The sequence below is a fragment of the Etheostoma cragini genome, chromosome 5 (genome assembly GCF_013103735.1).
Source record: "Etheostoma cragini isolate CJK2018 chromosome 5, CSU_Ecrag_1.0, whole genome shotgun sequence".
Lineage (NCBI taxonomy): Eukaryota > Metazoa > Chordata > Actinopteri > Perciformes > Percidae > Etheostoma > Etheostoma cragini.
This window is the reverse complement of record NC_048411.1, coordinates 6,682,759-6,704,377: the sequence shown is the minus strand read 5'-3', so window position 1 is coordinate 6,704,377 and position 21,619 is coordinate 6,682,759. Positions and strand designations below refer to the sequence as shown.

General features: G+C 39.1%; 1 protein-coding gene across 1 annotated transcript in view; it reads left to right on the top strand.

Moving 5' to 3' along the window:
* Nucleotides 1-15,696, top strand: part of unc5db (unc-5 netrin receptor Db) — a 156,839-nt gene extending 141,143 nt beyond the window's left edge. The window contains 5 exon segments of the mRNA XM_034872213.1: nucleotides 1,435-1,584; nucleotides 10,753-10,917; nucleotides 13,063-13,241; nucleotides 15,149-15,326; nucleotides 15,328-15,696. Coding sequence (XP_034728104.1) covers nucleotides 1,435-1,584; nucleotides 10,753-10,917; nucleotides 13,063-13,241; nucleotides 15,149-15,326; nucleotides 15,328-15,366 — 711 coding nt within the window. The 3' untranslated portion in view covers nucleotides 15,367-15,696.
* The last annotated feature ends 5,923 nt before the right edge of the window (nucleotides 15,697-21,619 follow it).

The window sequence follows — 21,619 nt, the reverse complement described above, 5'->3', positions numbered from 1 at the left end:
TTAGCTTGGGGGTATCTTGAGATAGACTGATCCTATTGGCTGGGAACAACGTTCCTTGCAAACTACACAAGCCAGAGAATGTAACTGTGTCTTTGGTTTTGCTGTACCGTGTTCACGGAAAAAGATACACACGATAAAAACCAATAAATGATGCACTCTCTAGATTTCTCTACGTCAAAACTTGGGCTGAAACTACAAGATTGTGAGGGGACCAGATAATTATGGATTACAAGGCTTGGATATTCTAATACCTTAGGGTGTTTTCGATGTAGGAAACTAAGGTTTTGGGCGATCTTTCACCGCCGTGATTAAAGACACGAGGAGACAGGTAGGAAACACACACTCGATTAGACTCAAATCTTTCTGTGTTTCTTTACTTCAGAACATGATTATCACCATTGTGAGTCACCTTATTGCTTCGTGTGTGGGCTCGATGGAATCAGAAGACTCTAAGCTTTCAAATGATGTATGGCATGAGCGTGTTTATGACGGTTTAATGCTTACAATTTAGGAAAGAAGTCAGCACTTTCGAAAAACGGCGAGTTTACGTCCCGTGCACGGGAACCGTCCGCCCAAGAAGTTTAAACCATTTCAAACAACAGCGGCAGATGGTAAAGAGGAATGTCATTATTCAGGTTGCATGTTGCTACATTTGTTTTTAATATAAATGTCTTTCATGTGCATTTTGCCAACAATTAATTGTTTTCACACCTACAGCAATATCATAACCACCGGCACGCTGTTCTGCCAACACATGCGTAAAAGTGTATACACACACTTAACCATGCAGACACACAGACACATGTCAAACCAAGCTGTTGCAAGCACAGACACAAATCAGCGTGTCCTGGCACTAGTCACTGCTCTAATTCTTGTCTTTTCCTTTTGTGATTGAGATGGCTAAGGATAGACGGGCCAGACACAGAACCATCCCACCGGGACACTGAACAATGATGATAGATGAATACCTGCTAGCGACAATCAAAGTGCTCCTTCATCATCATAAATTCAATTTGGGAGATGGACGTTAGCCCCCCCGACACATGCGTTTCCACAGCATTAAAGTCAAGCTTCAATCTGTCATGTTGAGGCTGCAAATGTGATGCTAATGTGAGCACCAGTTGTATGAGTTATTCAATGGAGACAGGACGTCACTTCTTTGGCCGCCTGTTTTTGTGTTAATTTGTTGTTAAGTTTGTGTAATGAGTCAATTAGTGGAAGTGACAGAAGAAAGAGTTTGGAAGAGGTGTTGGGTCTGATATTCGAAGGTAGTGTACCTTCTCTCGCATTCGTAAATTTTTCCTCTAATTTGTTGTTTCCTTCTATATCATCTTTGTCTCTTATCCCCTTTTTCTCTTTTACCCATTTCCTTCCATTCTCTCCTATTTACTTATTATGCTGTCCCTGTTCCTTTCCTTTTCCTTTCTTCTCCAGGGAGTGGTGGCTGCAGAGAAGACCAGAGGTGGTCAGCTCCTTGAGGAGCCAAAGATGTTGCCTTTCCAAGCGAACACCTTCAGCCTCCAGGTGTCCATCCAAGATGTTCCCCAGTTCCTATGGAGCATCAAACCCTTTACCACATGTCAGGTAACCATAGCAGTAACCAACAAGATATTAAATGAAAAGAGAGTGTTAATTTGCAAAATCCTGTTTTTGATGCTAAGAGGTCATCACTATGGTGTGTGTGTCTTGCTTCTCCCATGGGTCACCTATCGAACAAATGATGTGAATGGTGCTTTGTTGTGTTAGATAGAGATTGTCTTGTACTTTGTGTATTGTAGGTTTTTTTCTGTAACTTTAATATGGTATCATAATTCTTAATTTAAATTTCACACACAGTTCAACTTTGTTCTTCCAAAGCAGTATACACACCCTTTCAGTACATTAACAGGTAGTATACTTTCTTTAATAAATTATTAAAAACAGACATAATTTTCTGTAAAATAATCAAATTTAGATTGTTTTCAACTAATAAAGGGCAATAATTGTCTTAGTTTTTAATAAATGATCAAGTCTGCGTTTATAAATATTATGTATGGTCTTTTTCATTTGAAAAAAACATAGATCTATCATTGGGCTACTTCCGCATTCAAGGTTAATCATAACATAAATAACTGATTCAGCATAAGATTGTTAAGAGACCGATGGGCCAAAATGTTCTACGCTGTGGCAAACACTTTCAGAAAGAGTGTCAAAGTGTCCTAAGACGCATTTCCAGGTTCATAATTGTATTTTGTGTTTGTACTAGAATATGTTTACATGCTCTCATGTAAAAAAAAAAAAAAACTTTTTCTCATACTGGCCATGGCTGCTGCACCTGTGTACGTCAGGCCTACACATTACTTTGCTAAACTTTTGGGGATAGAAAAAAGACAATCCCATAGAAGTCAATGCAATATCATTTGTAATTATTATAACCAACTGATCGATCTATGGGCTAAGATTTAGTTAGTTTTCCATCAGTAGTAACTTTCCCCACTGGCAGCATCATTTACCACACTGACTGAGAATATTCACGTATCTTATGAGCCTCATAAATCAGTGCAAAGTCTCAATTAAACGCTACACAACAGCTTTTTGGCATTTTCTTGTTACTCTTTTTTGTTTCTTGTTACTACTTTTCCTCGATGAAGCCGGTCTGGTTTATAGCCTGGAGCCAAAGCACATCTATCACGATCTATTTTAGGACATGGCAGGAGGACAAATCGGAGATCAGAGTTTTTGTATGAATTGCTGGTGCAACTCAGTTTTCAGGAACCTTTGGGCATAGTTATTAACTTAACGGTTAAAGTTTGGCGCAGTGGTAAACTTCCACTGTTGTTTACTCTGTTCTTCAAGATGACATTCTTTACTGCCGTTATCATGTATCTACTATACTTAGCAGTGAACACTTAAAGAATCTAGCAGCACTTTCTGATAAAGGCTTTTAAACCAAACACTACATAACTGGAAATGTTTCAGGAGTAATGTGACCCGGAATTTGGGAGAATTTAACAACACTGGCAGCCAAGATCACATATTTTACTGTTAATAAACACAGTAGATTTGCGACAAAAAAAATGTTCAGTCATGCTTATCTGGAACAGATGACTAATCATAGAAGGCCGGCTTAGAGTTGCGTAACAATAAGCCAACAGTAGAAAAATACTGTTGAAACCGGAGCGTTTAGAACTGTTGGAAATCTGAACATTTTAGCTCCCTGGGAATTCCCTAAAATAAATTTACCTCATTATTTGAATTTTAGGACACGTTAAACATGAAAATACAGCACCATTACATTGTATAAATGACAGAAAACACGTAAAAGCATAAGCAAGATACCAAAAACCCCTAACTGCTCCCGACGTGTTGTAAAGCAAAGGCTTTAAGTGGTTGTAGACTACAAAAGCATTATCAAAATGCAATCCATTCCCCAAATAGAACCAATCACAATATTTGTTCTCAATGCCTTCCGGGAAGAATACCACTGCGACACGTCAATACAATTTAGCAGCTTTGAGCAAACAGCCACGAGTTATTTCAGTTGTGCAACCGTACACCTTTCATCCAACTGAAATACATGTTTGATGATTTAATATCTCATCAATATCAACACTTTTACTAAAGAGACATAATTTAGCTTTTGGGCCAGTGACTTAAGAAAAAAAATGAAAGCTTGAGTTTACCCACAACTACCCCATTAAAATCCCCCCAGTGGACAGAGATATAACAACAACCACATCTTGATAAGTGGCATTGGCAGTGCATGAGCCTGAGTAGTGTAGTAAATATTAATAATAGTAAATATAAATAAATAATAGGCTCAATTTGAGCATTAAACATTCATACTGTATATAATTAAAATACAAAAACATAATAAATAATAAAGGAAATGTGAAAGGTATCATAGAGAAAGATTAATATCTCTACAATCCACAGAAAGGGAAACGACAGGGAAGTGAAACGAGAGAGAGCGAGTGCAAGCTGCAGACAGCTGTTTCTACATGGCTACCCCTGCTGATTTTGACAGTTCGAAAAAATATTTAGCGCTCTGCTAGAGCTATGTTCTTATGTGAGTTCTATGAATTGAAGTGTTTTCTTTGATTTTGAAACAGTAGCCTTGTTGTTATATAGCCTTACTGAGGCTTTAGTACAAGCATTTTGTGAGAAAAAGGGGTGAATGTCCAACAAGTTGCAACAGAAAATCTGACAAATGTTTATTATTTATAAAGGTCTCCTCTATAACATAAAAGTACTAAGAAATCCTAGTGGTGGAAAGTGTTTAAAATATTGAAATCAGTGTTGCCAGTTTCCCATTACAGTCCATGTTAAGGTGAAACACTACAGTAGGAAGCATTTTAACTAAAAGATATCGCTGAAACGTCCCCAGTTGATTACTCAAATTAAGACAATCATTTTTTGTATTTAAAGTTTTCTGAACTTGTATGTTTAATTATGCAAATTAGTCATTGTCTAATTAAATATGGGCTGATTTGCATCAATAATGGTTTTTCATTATTTTTCAACCTGAAACTTGTTTTCCATGCATGGTGTCAAATGGCTTTTTCCATTGCATAGTATCTACTCGACTCGCCTCGACTCTACTCGCCATTTTTGGTTTTCCTTCACGAAAAAAAGTCCCTGGTACCTGCTAACAGGTACTTTTTTTAGTACTACCTCAGTCGACGTTCCAAGCAAGCTAAGGCGATAGCAAAAGGTGATGTGAATAACCTGCAGACTACTGAATGGTCGGAGAGAATTGTCACTATTCACTGCCTCATCATTGCTGGTGACAGACGGGGGTGTCCTGAACAAACTCACAGTGTTTACATTTTTTTGCTAGCGTTTTGCGGCCTCCAGCTTCTTTTGAAACTATCTTTTCCTCTGGTTGTGCAACAGCCCCATGTTTGGGATCAAAAACAACACACCTTCGACCTTCTGTGTGTGTGTGTCACGTTAGGTCACGGCAGTTTCCTGCTATGACAACCAGTGGAGTCGAGCTGAGCAGGTACGATTAATAGAAAAATGCCATAAGTAAATAATGTGAACCAAAATTTTAAAATCTTTTGAAATCTGTGGTCCAGTATTGAGGGAGAACGCTGTAACCAGCAGCCACAAATTGGGCTGCATTGGAAAATGCACACCGTCAGTTTGAGTCCACTAACAGTGCTGTTTTTACCACTGACAGGTTCAGATTATTATTCAAAGTTTAAGACAAAATTATGAAAAGGATCCCTACAGAGTTGTTTAACATTAAACAGCCCCAAAATCACCATCACCAAACCTACCAGACTCTACTCAAATCTGTCTGAAACTAAAATGAAAATAATGTTCCTCTGGTTTTGGCTCACTTCATATTTGTGTTTATGTGCATCATTTTGTGCTTCTAGCGTGCATCCTGCTGTCAGCCCACATTCAGAGACGGGAAAGACGGCCGTGACTCGAGATTAATAGCTTTTTGTTTGTTTTGCTTGCAGGAGCATTAAAATGCAAACAGTATGAAATCAAATGCACCGCAGCGGCCAGTGAATGCTGTTTTGTATCAGTTTTCATTTGCCGAACAGCTGAGCTGTGTCCCCATTGTACGCTGTAATTGCTTAAAGATCTGAATGCAAGGCAAAAGCTCTGATTCAAAGACCCTCTCCACGGCCTTATTTATGAGGGCCTCGGAATGGCAGTATGGCAATAGTTAGTTTCAATTCAATTACAATTCCATTTTATTTATAGTATCAAATCATAACAAGAGTTATCTCAAGACACTTTACAGATAGTAACAGATAGATAGATCTATCTGAATAAAACTCACAGTTTAGGTGATGAACATTGGCAATAATAGTCACAATAAAGCTAAAGGAGCAATGACTACCAATAGTAGTTTTAGTAGTTCATGGCACAGCAGAGCATAGCAGGGCGCGGAGCAGGTCGACCGGGACAGCTAAAACCCTGATTTTGGTGTCACGCAAATCCAAGGAAACATGCTGGGAAAACAAAAACAAAAAAAATAACGACTCCAGGGAATAAGCTCCCCAGATCTAAATTAGTAACAAACATTTCTGGGATATGGATGCACACAAATGGAAAGAGAGAGGAGAGAGAAGCTCAGTGTGTCAAAGGAAGTCCCGTGGCAATCTAATACTATAACAGCATAATAAAGAGAGACAGGGTAAGGAGAGGAGCCTTGTCGGGCTAGAACTTTCTCCTGCCATATCAGGCTGTACTGCCCTTCCTTCTTCTACTTTGATTGTGTCATTGATTGTAGGGTAGATTAAGCTAACAACCATAAAGAGAAGCAGAGAAGAGAAGGGGTATTGCGTCTGCAAACTAACATCTTCCCCGACTGGTCTGGCTGAATGCTGCAACTCCTCACTCCCTTAATATAAGCTTTCTCAAAGAGGAAAGTTTTAAGTTTACTCTTAAATGTGGTGACAATGTCTGCCTCTGAACCCAGACTGGAAGCTGATTCCACAGTAGAAGAGCCTGATAGCTGAAGGTTTGGGTTCCCATTCTACTTTTAGCAACTCTAGGAACCACAAATAACTCTGAATTCTGGGAGCATAGTGCTCTAGTGGGACAATAAGGTACTATGAGCTCTTCAAGATATGAGGGTGCTTAAACATTTAGAGCTTTGTAGGTCAATTTTAAATTCAATCCTGGATTTTACAGAAAGCCAATGCAGAAAAGCTAATACAGGAGATATATGATCTCTTTTCTTAGTTTTTGTCAGAACACACGCTGCAGTTTCCCGGATCAGCAGGAGAGTCTTAAGGGTTTTATCTGAGCAACGTGATAGTAAGAATTTACAGTAGTCCAGCCTGAAAGTAACAAATGCATGGACTAGTTTTTCAGCATCGTTTTGAGACAGGAAGATCCTAATTTTGGCAATGTTTCAAAGATGGAAAAAATTATGTTCTTGAGGTTTGTTTTAGATGGGCGTTAAAAGATATATCCTGATCAAAAATAACTCCTAGATGTCTGACAGTAGTGCTGGAAGCCAGGGCACTACCATCCAGAGTAGCTATATCTTTGGATAATGAGATTCAGAAGTGTTTAGGGCCCAGCACAATAACTTCAGTTTTGTCTGAGTTTAACATCAGAACATTGTGTCTGGCTCCATCCGTCTGAGATCGATCAGATGAATAGGACTTAAACCAGATTAGTGTGAGACTTAGCTTCAATGCCTAGTATTTGTTCCAGTCTTTGTAACAGGATGGTATGGTCAATAGTGTTGAATGCAGCACTAAGATCTCGTAAGACACGTACAAGTACGACAAGTCCTTTGTCCGGAGCAGTTAAGTCATTAGAAATGTTCACAAGTGCCGTCTCTGTGCTATAATGCATTCTAAATCCTGACTGAAAGTCCTCAAATAGTCCTTTGTAGAAAATCACATAACTGATTACCATAACTGATTAGGGGCGGCTGTGGCTCGGTGGTAGAGCGGTTGCCTGCCAATCGGAAGGTTGGTGGTTCGATCCCCGCCCCTGCAGTCATTGTCGAAGTGTCCCTGGGCAAGACGCTGAACCCCGAGTTGCCCCCGGTGCTGCGCATCGGAGTGTGAATGTGTGTGAATGTTTATCTGATGAGCAAGTGGCACCTTGTACGGCAGCCCCAGCCACAGTGTATGAATGTGTGTGAATGGTGAATGTTTCCTGTAGATGTAAAAGCGCTTTGAGCAGTTGTTAAGACTGGAAAAGCGCTACATAAATACAGCACATTTACCTTCTATACCTTCTCTATAGTTGGCTAAGACCTCATGTTCAAGGGAGGGCCTTTTTGTGGGGAGAGGTTTTATCACAGCTACATTAAATGACTGCAGTACATAACCTGTTAATAAAGATATATTGAATATATATAGTAATGAAGTGTTAACAACGGATAATGGTTCTTTAAGTAACCTCATTGAGATCAGTGTTTGTGGTTCCTAGGGTTTTTAAAAGTATAATGGGAGCCAGAGCCTTCAGCTATCAGGCTCCTCACCTGTGGAATCAGCTTCCGGTCTGGGTTTGGGAGGCAGACACTGTCACAACATTTATGAGTAAACTTAAAACTCTCCTCTTGATAAAGCTCATAGGTAGGGAGTGATGAGTAGCAGTGTCGGTCTAGCCCGGCCCACCTGCTTCTTGTCACAGTCGTCAGATTCATTTACCATATAATCAATAATATAATCAAACTAGAGGGAGGCAGGGCAGTACAGTCTGATCTGGCCTGAGAGAGTTCTACCCCAACCAGGCTTCTCTCTTTTCCCTGTCTCTCTTAATTATTCTGTATCTTTCCATTTGTGTGAATCCATGTCCTAGAAATGCCTGTTACTAACGTAGCTTTGGGGAGTTATTCCCCAGAGTCCTTATGTTCTTTTTCGTCCAGCATGTTTCCTTGGATTAGGGAGACTCCAAAATCGTGCCCTGCTATGCCATAAACTACTACAAACTTCTATTTCTAGTCACTGTTCCATTATCTTTTATTGTGAATATTATTGCCACTATTCATTACAACCCAACTGGCACTGTCAGACACGGCCTACAAAGAGCCTGGGACTGTCCGAGGTTTCTTCCTAAAATTCAGTTTTTCCTCGCCACCGTTGCACTAAATGCTTGCTCTGGGGGGAATTTCTAGAATTGTTGGGTCCTTGTAAATTATAGTGTGTTCTAGACTCTATCTTTAAAGTGTCTCTGGCACGGCAAGATGTCCAGATTAGTGCAACTGTAATTTTTGTTCTTTGCGTCCTGCATATGCATTGACAGTGGTCTCATGTGAAAGCCAGAGCCCTGAAAAAAACGTTTTTACTAAAGCAGTATATGAAATCAGAGGTGTTACCTAACACCATTTTGTTGATTTAAAATATCTATGAAATATCTGGTCATGCCAGACTCAATTATTCCACTCATTTTTGAAACAATGCAATTACCCATTTCAGCCACCATAAGGGGCGATGCCCCCCCCTCCACACACACACACACAAACTCTGCATATGAGCTCCGTTCAGAGTGGGATGAAGGCCGTCTTTCTTAATTAGACCAGGCTTTCCCCAGAAATCACTCCAGTTATTTACATTGCCCAAATTATTAGCTGGGCACCACCCTGACAACCAGCGGTGGAAGGCTAACATGCGGCTGTACAGCTGATCAGGTTTGGCAAGGGGTTCAGAGAAAACCACTGAGTCCAACATTGTCTTTGCATATATATGCACAAAGTGACTCAACATTAATTTTAGTGATGTCCGATTTGCATAATCTGGTATCATGGCCCACACCAGCTGTGGAATAGGATTTTGATTGCGGAGCCATGCCTCACACTCACTAAGCCCTGCCTCCAGGGCAGTGAATAAACTACATTTATTTCATGTATCTTTATCAGTAAAGGAAGCTGAGGAATAGCTAAACATCCAACACACAGAGCAAGGCTGTGTCTCATTCTGCATACTTCCGTCATTATGCTGCTAATGTGCACTGACCACTTGTTGCCGTAGTGCCCACTTCCAAAGGTTAGTATTGTCCCAAAACGAACACTTATGTGAAAACATTTCCCGGAAATGACGAGTGGTCAGCTCGGCTCACTGCCTCTCAAAATCTGACAAAAATCTATTAAACTGACTTTTGTCATTCAAAAAAAGCAGACAGATTTAGCATCTCCATGGCCTATTTCTCGCCTAAAATGTTTTCAGAAACACGTTTTGGTGAACTATTTTCGTAAACTACGAGATCGTATTCTGAATCAGTTGCCATTATGCTCCTCGTGAAATCCGGGAGAAGCCAGACTTACGTGCCGCGTTCATGCAATCACCCCTGGTCTCTCCCCTTTCCGCTTTGTAGTCAAGATGGCAAAAGTTTTGTGCTTGTAGTGTCCATCGTTCCAGACTGAACGTTCTGACTGTTTTTAGGGTTTCATCCAGTTACATTCAGTGCACTTCATTCATTCATTTTTTCATTCATTCATTCATATTTATTACACAGGAAAGTAAAAAAATAACATTACGTTACAATATAAACGGGCTTGACTCAATTTTAAAAACTGGTTTACAGCAGGTTCCTGTTCTGCAGAAACATAAAACATTGAACGTGGTTGCAGCACGTCGGGACAAACATTTGTACAGGACATCGATATGGACTCGACACATTTGGACAACTAAAGCAACATAACAGTTTTGGCACGTAAGAACAGAGACATTTATACAAGACATCAGTCTGGACAAACAAACAAGCCTTGGACAATACATGATAATGAATGTGTGCAAGTTTAACTGTTAAGAAGAAGCTGTTTGCATGTCTTTTTAGAATATGTGATGGATGATAGTGGTCTGATGTGATGCAGGGTGTCATTCAAAATCTTGGTGTATGTATAGAAAAAAGATTTCTGACCAATATTGTTTTTATATGGAGGAACCGGAATAAGTGCCTGTGAGACTGACCAAGTGAGGCGTCCTGGTCTTATGTGGGTCGGAAGGAATAAAGCAAGTGCTGGGAAGGTGGCATTTTGAATCTGAAAACAAAATTCAATTTCGTGGCTGTTTATGAAGTTTTGGTAAGTCAAAGCATTAGAACGTGCAAGTGCAATGACCTGGAACTGTAAACATCAGCATGCATAAATATATCAAACCATGGAATTATTGAGACTTCAACGCCAACTCCTATCTTTTATTTTGCCGGGTGTAAGTGGCTGTGCATGTGCCAGCGTGGTAACATGTAGAACGGGAAGCTGAGTCATCTCATTTTGAGCATATGTTCACACTGCTCTGTACCATGTTATGTTTCAGATGTCCCTCTTTTTTTCTGCCTCCTCAGGAGTTTTCCTTCCCCCAAGTGTGGTGCAGCAACCAGCAGCCCCTGCACTGTGCCTTCTCTCTGGAGAGATACAGCCCTGCCACCACCCAGCTCTCCTGTAAAATCAGCGTGCGCCAGGTCAAAGGCCAGGAGCAGATTCTGCAGGTCTACACAGCTGTAGCCGAGGTGAGGCTCTTGAGCTGCAGGGGATGTTTTACTTTCTCGTTCAACCTTTATGTAACCTTCCTGGAGTGTGTCCATTGAAAGCGGGGCCAGCTCTCCTGAGCTTGCACTGTGTAATAAAAGAGCAGCGAGGACAATTACTCTTACTCTCTTACTTTCTTTTTTTCTTCACAGATTTTTGCTAAACACAGACAACAAAGATCCAGCTGTTCACCACATTACTTGCACACATTTTCTAACCTTTATTCACCCAGGTTCCAGCAAACAGCAGGCATCACATTCACATTCACATGCATTAACACCTGGGAGCTGCCCAGTCTAACAGCAGTCTTCTGTCAGCTGCTGAGCAGCTCCAATGGAGCAGCTAGGAGTTAGAAATCCTCACTCAAGAGCACCTTGACAGTAGTTGTTAAGCCAGAAGAGTGTTACTCATTGATTCTACCCTACTGCTTTTTCACAACCAGTCACAAACATACTTGTCCTACCTCAAGGCCACAACACTATTTAAACTCATTGTGTTTCAGTCAGACTGAGGTGAAATATTATTTGCAATTGCTTTTTAGGGTTTTACCTTCATGATTAGTTAGGGCTTGACAGATCGGAGGAAGAAATAAAAGTGTTTATAGGAGCTGTGAGTAGATTTTAAATCATCACCACACACACACACACACACACACACACAAACACAGAGTACAGTAAACAGACATGATCATTTTGAGAGAGAGTCTATACTTTGTTTTATATTGTGGGTCACCAGGTTGGAACAATAAAATGTAGTTTTTATTACAGCACAAATTTTAACCAAATTTCTAGAAATTTGGCTAAAGAAAATGTGAATGAATCTGGGTTTTTGTTAAACATTAAAAGTCGGTTTATTACAATAAACACTGAACAGTTGGTGGCATTAATCCTACATTTGTCATTAAATCATTCATCGGCGAAGATAAAGAAACAAATAGACGATTACAAGAGCTCCAGTCAAACCACAAGCAATGGAAAACCTAATGGAAATATCACATTTTTATATATATATATACCTGTATACAAATGTTCAAGTTCAAATTAATTTACAATGTCATTTATTTGAATTACAACACAACCCACAGAAACCTAAACTAGAAATTTTCCCCTTATGATCCAAAATGCTTCCTTACATTACTTCTCAGATGCTTTGGTATTATAATGATTCTAAGAACAGTTATTTTCTTTTTGAATTAATACTTTTTAATAGAGATGCACCGATTGACCAACAGGTCAGACTGACACATGCCAATTTTATGCTGGTCGAATGCACTCGGGTGCCGCATGTTTAACATTGCATAAAATCAGCATCACACGTGTACAGTACATGCACCGCCGCTCCATCAGCTGTTTATGAAATTTCTGAAAAGCTCTGCAGAGCAGTCTGCTCTACTGATCTCAGGCAAATGGTCAACTCCTCTCTCTCCCTTCTAAGGCTGAACAACTATACAGATAAATGATCTGATCCAAATTGTGCAATGCCTATCAAGGTATTATGCAGATAAACCTAGTAACCCCCAACCACAAAAAATAAAATCTTTTGAATTTGACATTTTGCAGGCAGATGAGCCAGATGTCAGACTGTTACATACAACACTGTCATTGTGTTTATTTTTCCTAATGACTTAATTTTCACAAACAAAAATATACATTTTTGACTGAACACAGCCTCTGGTGACAGAAGGAATACACTCCAAAAATTTAAAACCACATTATAACCCCATATGGTGGAGCGTTTGATCATCAAATGATAGATCTGGGGAGGTGTATTGCTTTAATTCTTCTTAGAAATGTCTGCACTAACTGCGCTACTAGCGGCTACAAGATGGCTTTTCTTTTGTGGTTAGGTTTAGACGTTTTAAACATTTTGAAATGTTAAACATACCTGTCTGAGATGCCCTGACCCAAGAAAACCCATTAATCTGGCTCCCAAAGCTGGTAAAACAAGTACAAAGCAACATTTTTAAATCTTATCTGACCCTGGTCTGATTCTATTCTGTTTCTGTTCTTCCAGACGGAAAAAGAGTCGGTTCCAGTTTTTATGCCGACAGACTGCACCATCACATCCCAACATTTGTAAATCCTATCTGTCCCTGGTCTGATTCTAGTCTGTTTCTGTTCTTCCAGACGGAAAAGGAGTCGGTTCCAGTTTTTATGCAGACAGACTGCACCATCACATCCCAGACGGGGCCCAAAGCCTTTAAAATCCCTTTGTCCATCCGCCAGAGGATCTGTGCCACCTTTGACACTGCCAACGCCAAGGGCAAGGACTGGCAACTCTTAGCCCAGCAGCTCCACTTAGATAGGTGGGCTTATGATGTGCTTGCTCTCTGAGAGTATGACCTGTGCTTCCTTTACTTTGTAATGGTCTCACTGTGAACACACACTGACGAAAAAGATTTTTCGTCACTTGATTGTGAGTGTTGTTCACCTCATGCATCTGGCTTTATATTCAGCTACCTTTTGTTCTTCATCTTCTCTCTCAGAAGTAGGAGGCAGGACTCGTATTTAATCACATATTCAATCACTTAAGCACACAAGTGATTGTGTTGTCTGTTGAATGCTGTGACATATGTGCATTGTGGTTTTGAACTGGTCTTATTACACAATTTCTTTTGATATTAATCATGTAAAATGTAATTACTAAATGAAAATATATGCAATTATAATGAGACCATACTAATCTTTACTCCATCCAGTTGTTGTCTTCGGTTGCTCTGATCTTTTGGCAGCTATAATCTCCTTTTAAGTGCATGATTCATGAAACTCTGGTATCTAAGAGTCCTTTGGGATTCCAAATTATCCAGATAAGCTTTCCTCTCCAAGCTGGGTGGCTTTGAACTGAGCCTGATGTGACCAATGTCTGCAGTCGCTTATGTTGCTTTTTTCTTTTTCTCTTTTAAAGCACCAAGGCATGGCAGTGAAACACTGCCCCCAACTGCTACATGATACAACAAGGCCTCTTTTCTCTCATTTTGTCAGCACCTGTTATTTAAATTCAAACCACCGGACTGTGTTTCACAGTAATTACTGATCATTTGTGACGGTACTATTTTCTTTATATTTTTCATCGTCTTAAAAGGTCTTAAGAAACCTTTTGTTACCTACATGAAGAACCAGATGTTTTTTGTTTAAAGCACCAAGACAATTTATGTTAAATTAATTTTTGGTTACAGATAGTCACAGATATTTTATGATAGGCAAGTTAAGGGGGCACAAGGACCCATTTGGATTTTGTTTAGTTAGTGGTTAGTAGTTGATTTTGGGATTTATAATGAGTATAATAATGTGGATAACTGTTCTTTATAGAGTGCTGTTTCTTATTAGGTATTCCTCTACACTGTAATGTTTTTTTTTTTTTGCTGTAGGTTAAAATATTTAATAATTCCATCGGTTATAAAACAAATTGAAATACCATTTACAGAACATAATTGTAATGGGGATACCTAAAAATCAAATAGGATAAGCAAATTTAGTTTGTAACTGAAATATAATTCAATATCCCCCTTATATGATGTGAAAATCTTTATTTATAATTGCCAACAGAGCTAAACCAACCCCTAATCACTGAGATGTTGATTTACATAAGACTAATATTATCTCATGACCTTTGTGTTTGGCAAAATATAGCAGGTAATTTGCAGTGGAATTTTAACTTAATGACAGGATTAAGATCATAGACAACCCCTGCAATTATTACCTAATAGGCTGCTGGAGTTCCCCAGGTAAATACTAATGCTGTGCAAATAGGGCTTTTGACTCAATCCTACACTCCTGCTTACTACTCACTAAAGCACCAATTGTGTATTAATCCATGGCTAAACATAGTTCAATGAATAAGTTCCTCTTGTTTAAGTAATATTTGCTAAACCTACAGTGCCCAGATGTTTAAGGAAATCACTTTTTAAATGGGATTTGTTTTAAACAAAGAAGCATCTGTTATTACATGACCCTTATCCTTTACGGTGCACAGGTTTAAAACTACTGGTATATTTGCTATGCATCACAATCACGCTCAACATTTTCTGAAAGGAAATTAGAACAATGACAATTATTTACCTAATCAGTTTGACTTATGTCTTTTACAAGATAGATATTCAGCAAGGATAACCCATATCTGAAGCCAACATTAAACATGTTCTCAGTGTTCTGTCCCTGAGAGTGCCCTCTTACTGTGCAGTTTATTAATCCCGCTTTGTGTGCTCCTCTACAGAAACCTGGGTTATTTTGCAAAGCAGCGGAGTCCGTCAGCAGTCATACTGAGCCTGTGGGAGGCTCGCAACCAGGACTCTGCTGACCTTGACTCTCTAGCCAGCGCCCTCGAGCAGATTGGCAAGATCCACTACAAAAGCTCCCCCAAGGACCAGGATGAGCCTCAGTCTGACTACAATCACATACAAGCGGGCAGTGTGTGTGGAACGGCCAGAATAACAAATCAGACAACAGAAGATTCTTGACTATACAGGCTGAAAGAAAAGAGAGGGAGTGAAAATTGACAAACTAAGGCAGACACACAGCCAGTGGTGGACAACACACACTGTGGCAGTGTGCTGGAAGGTCATGAGGTTGTGAGTAGACAGTGCAAGCAGTCAACATGCCAACCAATTTCGACAGAAGGAGGTGAACCGGTACCTGCTGTGGATCCACCCCTCACTTTTAAAAAGCTGTCTGAGGATGGACCATAAATCCTTTTCTGCCTCTCCACTCACATCACATCTTATTATTTGTTATTTGTATTGTCTTTGTTGTTTTAAGTTAAAAGATCTCTGTGTGCAATCCTTTTCTAGCTCACAGGGTGAGTGGGGTAGTTCCTGAACTCTTGTGTGGACTATTTTTCTGAATTTGTGTGAAAAGAGATAGGAGCTCCTTTTTTCCATTCTGCCTCCCCTCCTTTTACCAGTGGTCCACACACAATTGGACGTATTTCCATAGAAGTTCTTCTATGCAAATAGGTTAATACAACTGTGGCAACATTTTAATTTAATTTATTTTTTCCACCACACCACATCCTTGTGTCAATGAATGAATGAGGACTTAGAAGCTACTTTTTTGATGTTCAATATTATGTTTTTAAAAGAAGTCTTACATGTTGTGAGTGTGAACTTTCAAAGCCAAGTACCTTGAAATTCTCCCATTTTCATTACTTATAGGACGTTTAGCACCAGTATTGCATCATTTATCCAAAAGTTGCAAAGAAACCCCCGCACACTGTCTAACTTGCAAAATAAATTTAATAGCTAGCAACACTTCGGTACTAGATCTTCCTCAGGCCAAATGCCAGCTAGAGTGTATCTTCTTATGTGTCATACAAAGAAAAAAAACATGGTTGTGGTGTAATGTGGCAGAGTGAGATTGGAAACCATTGCACAGGAAGCTGTAAAACCTCCTTTCCTGGCATGGCAGGGAGCGCATCGTTGCGTCTTATCATCCAATTCCTACCAATAATACCCGTCATACAAACCACATATCATTTCCTGACACACCCAACTGCCACCGCCACTACCTAACCCCCAAAACACATGCAAACACAAGTATTGACATTTCATGGTTACAGAGGTAATGTGTACATGGACTGGGAGTTTACATATAATAAAAAAGGTATACCGATTAGTAATGGGAATAACGGCGTTACTTTTTTCAGTAACGGGTAATCTAAGTGATTACTGTTCCCATCTTAATAACAATGTTTTCGTTACTGCCAAAAAAATGCGGTGCGTTACTATAAGTGAAGTTGTAATTTGCATCAGACCAAATAGATCTCCAAACCGAGAGGCAAAGATTTTTATTTTTTTTTACTGTACTTCCTTGGTTAGTGGGCAGTACCCGAGACAAGGACGTAAATGTGACGATTGGCTAAAGTTGAGTAAAGTTTCATGGTAAGCCAATCAGAGGTAGAGTTGGGCTGATGTTCAAAAACACGCATTGTCGGACACACAACGAACCACACAAGCAAGTCAGTCAACGAGAGACAGGTATATCAAGCCCAAATGAGGTTCAATACATTTTAAAAGTTTCAAAACATCTATTGTGTTATTAAAATTGATCCATATATAAACATAATATCTACATACATGGCATTTGATTGCTGGTTTGTCTCACTTTCTCTTGTGTAAATTGTTTCTATTAATAATGTACTGTATTAAGTGTCCATTTCATTAAAATATTCAGATTTATCATAGAAAATTGAGCATGCACCTGTATTTTAAGTTACTATAAGAGGGGTGGAGGTGGGGTCACATTTGAGCATTTAAAAATGTACTACAACAGTAACACAATAGTTACTTTCTGAAGTAACGAGTGACTAATTTAGTAACTATTTTAGTTTGGAAGAAATAACTAGTAACTGCAACTTGCCCAACACTGATATGATGGTGTTAGTGTCATAGATGCAACATGCAGTTGCACATCTGTTTAAATCATACAAATCTCATACCATACTGAGGCAATACCTGGGCCAAATCCCCAAAAATAATGATAGATTTTCTTGCCTATATTACTGCATGATTTCTTAAGTTGAATCATCATAAAGGGAGAGGCCACCGAGATGAAATGTAACACGCTCACTAATTATGTTATTGTACTGAAGCAGTCAGAGCTTTAGCCAGTGTTTTATGTGCAGTCATTAAGGTAATAATTTGTGGAACTAAAAACTAATGAAATTATAGACCAGTTTAAATACATACATGAAGACTTATAATTCTTAAAATATATTCTGCCTTCATGCTGCAGAGATTTACAACATTTACCTAAGATCACAGTGGGTATCTGCCTTTATTCTACCACAGAAATCCATGCTGCATAATAAGGCCAACTAAATTACACAATAACACATTATCTTGCTTACCCCAAGTGATATATGCACAGTGTTGTCTGCCTCTGACATTTCTGACTCTACCTTAGTTGAATGAAATGTCATTTGTGGTGCTCACAGTATTGAAAGATTACATTTAACAACATTAACAACAGCATACCATTCCAAAAACAATGTCCTGGTTACACTTGAAAATTCAGCCCCACAATTGACATTTCATTCACCTCCATTGTACTCGGGTGGAGGCAGATATATCCTTGGCAGATATCTGATCACATGGACAAATAAAAAAAGTATATTCTAATTGTCTTTAAATGAGAGACTCATTAATTTATACATTTTGTTGCACAGACGTGTGGAGTTGTAGAGACTAGAGTTATAATTGTTCACAGCAGGATGGAAAATAAGACTGAAGTATCATCAGAGCCCTTTTCTAAATAAAGGTATACTTTATCATTTGGTGTAAACACCTTAAAGGTGGCTACTTTTTGCTCTTGTGAATCATTATTAAAACCAACAAAAATTTGCTAATTTTGCATAATGCCATTGTATTGACATACTGTCCACTTGGACACCTCCTTAAGTAAAGATAAGAAAAAAAACATGCCGCCCCCTAGTTTGATTTGGTACAGCAATGACTCATGCAGCTTCATTCACTTATCATCAAGGGGAGTTTTTTTATTTTTATTATAACCATTAGTGAACCTTGTGGTTCGAGTCTTATGACCTTCCTCAACAGTTACAATAAAGAAGCTTACTTATCACAGTAGCAGTAATCATGTAAAACAGAGGAATGTGGTACAAATGAAAAATGTAAAGCATATTCTTGGAGCGGCTTTTTCTCTTGAACAAACTAGTTGATTTTGTCGTGGCACCCAGTTTTTGCTTTCACCCAGTCCTTAGTCTATAGTCCCCACAAATCCCAGATTGTCTCCAATCTTAATGCTGGTACACTCATACTGTACTGAGAGTTAAAATCAGCAAACTAGACGGAAATTTTGGGATCTTTAGCACAATATTGGATAGTATAACAAAATAAGGGACACATTTTTCATCTGGAATTTGGTTCCCTTAACCATGACTGAATACATCATTGGCATTATGTACTTAGTATATGTATTTTTAAAATGTCCCTCATCTCATCAGGTACAACGCATTCTTCTAAATGGGTGGGTGTAATATCGTTAAGCAAACGCATGCACAATAATTTAGACTCAAAAATTATTTTAAAGGGGTAGATAAGCCAGTCATATCCTCCCACGCTTCTTTCTTTCTTCTTTATTTCTTATCAAAGTACATACATCTTTTATATCATTTAAGCTGGCAAGTGAAGAATGTGATCTCAATAATATTTTTTCTTTAGTTGTGTAACTATAGTCGCCTTTTCACTCCCGAAAGTAAAGAGTTTTAAGAATGGAAATGTGTGTTTTTGTAACGCTTAATTATGGCTTAAGTTGCGTCAAGAGCATCCTGTCTGTGCAGACTCAGCAATCACCTTCATTCTGGTTGTGTTTCAGCTATGTCCACTGTAGCTCAAAAACAAAGTGAGCTCACACACACACAAATGTATTCTCACTATGTATAATGCTTTGGTGTAAAGCTAATCCTGAGATAAAATGTTCACTTTCTGTCAGCTAAGTTGGTCCCATGCAATTTTTTTGCTTTACGCATGGCCTTTGGCTTCATATCACAATTCTTGTGCCTTGTTTAACTACTGTTAATGCTAAATGTTGTAAAGTACAGATGCAGATGAAAACAATAACAATTAATCATACAGACATTAAGTACATGTAAAGGTATTAGTTGAAAACGTATTTAAGATTATAATATTAAATTGGCTGCAGAGCTTTTCTAGTGCTGATCATCATGGTAATGCCAGGGCAGCTTTGTGGTATATTGTATCTATACTTATGGACATTTTGGATGTTTTCTGTACAGTAGAATTTGCAAATGTATATGCAGCCTTTTGGAAATAAATGTAGGCCTACAGTTGAAGAATCTCTTTTCCAAACGCTGAGAATTTTACATCAGGCAGTGCAACTATCTATAAATTAATTTTCAATGATTGAAAGCCTGGTCAGAGACTCAAGTGTGTTATGCTTGTAGCGGCTAATGACTTAAACCTCGAGCCTCACGCAGAGATTAAGAGCTGGCTACAGAGGTCTAGTAAACTTGCATCTTTACCACACACCTTTTTTCAGTTCAGCTTTAATGTTGGATTGAAAAACACCACATTGAACTGCATAAGGAAAGCATTCCTACTTAGATTGAGTTAAAGAGAAACCGTTTCACCCTGGTTTGTTCATTTAGATTATAGCATTCTAAAACTGGGGTTTTTACTTTAAACATAAATGGACACAAAAGCCCTTGGGACAACCTGATATTTCTGCAAACAAAATGATCTTCTCTGGACAAGCTCAGTGGTTCACCTGAATGTCTGAGTAAGGCAGCAGTAATGCTGGTGCAGTGTACTGTGGGTCTGTCTTACTAGATCTTTGAGAGCACAATAGAAACAATACAGAAAAAGTGATGAGATGGCAAATAACCCATGGACTGAAAAGAAAAGACTTGTGGGACGTGATTGCCGGGCGCAGGGACACGATCCGTCTCTATGACATGCAACAACGGGGAACTGAAAATCCACACACTGGCCACAACAACGAGACAGTTGTGGTAAGGAAAAAAGAATGGGGACAGGAAATGTCACACTCAGGACATGCTGACGGGACGGGATCTTCGGTCTCCACAGTGAAAGTCCTGTGTTGGGTGACCCATCACCACCCCGACCAAACCTGCTTTTCAATACTACTCGCTACCGTAATTGTTCTGTGATCACGAAATAGGCTTTCCATTGAAATACATTACTTCAAAATTTGTAATCAACACAACCAACATTAACGTGACCTGTACACAAATCAATAGTGTCCAATTGTGGACACCAAAACCATCACTTCCGGTTTTGTTTCATTAAAACTTAAAAAAGTTAGAAGTCAACCAGGCCTTTATGTCATCAAGGCATTCGAGCAGTGGTGCGAGAGAACTGCTTTTTTTAAGGGGCACATAGATCTGGCTGTCGTCAGCATAGCAGTGGAATAGAATGCCATGCTTCTAAGTATGGAACCAATTGGAAGTAGATAAAGTGAGAAAAGAAGCGGGCCTAAAACTGAGCCCTGTGGTGAGAGGAGCAGAGAAGGACACCAAGTCACCACAGCTGACACAGAAAGTGCGACCTTCCAAACAGGACCTGAACCAGCTGAGAGCTACATCCTTGATGTCCACCCATTGCTCCAAATGAGAAATCAGGATTTCATGGTCCATTTCATCGTCCAACGTGGCGAATGCACCAAAACCACAAAAACACCGGAGTAAGTAGCTAAAAATACATCATTAAATACCTTTAAAAGAGCAGTTCCGGTGCTGTGCAGAGTTTTAAAACTGGATTGGAAAACTTCAAGAATGTTGTGTTATTTCAAAAAGTCCATTAGTTGCTTGTAAACTAGTTTTTTAAGTATTTTAGAAATTAAAGGTAGTTTAGATATTGGCCGGAAATTTGCTAGATCTGCAGCATCGAGTCCAGGTTTTTTAATTAGATGTAGGACTACTGCATGTTTAAAATATTCAGGGACCACACCCGAGTAAAGGCTACTGTTAGCCACAATCTTCTGTAGTGCAGACTGAGTAACTGGTTCAAAACTTCCAAAAACAGTCACAAAAGTGACCTTCCCAGTAAAAAAGTGAAGAAATTGTTCACACAAAGCATGACAGGCGTCAACACGGGCAGTTGTCTGGCCATTAAGAACATTGATTGACAGATTGAGAGAACAGATTGATACTGCCTTTTTGCTTCTTTCAAAGTTAATAATGCAATCTCGT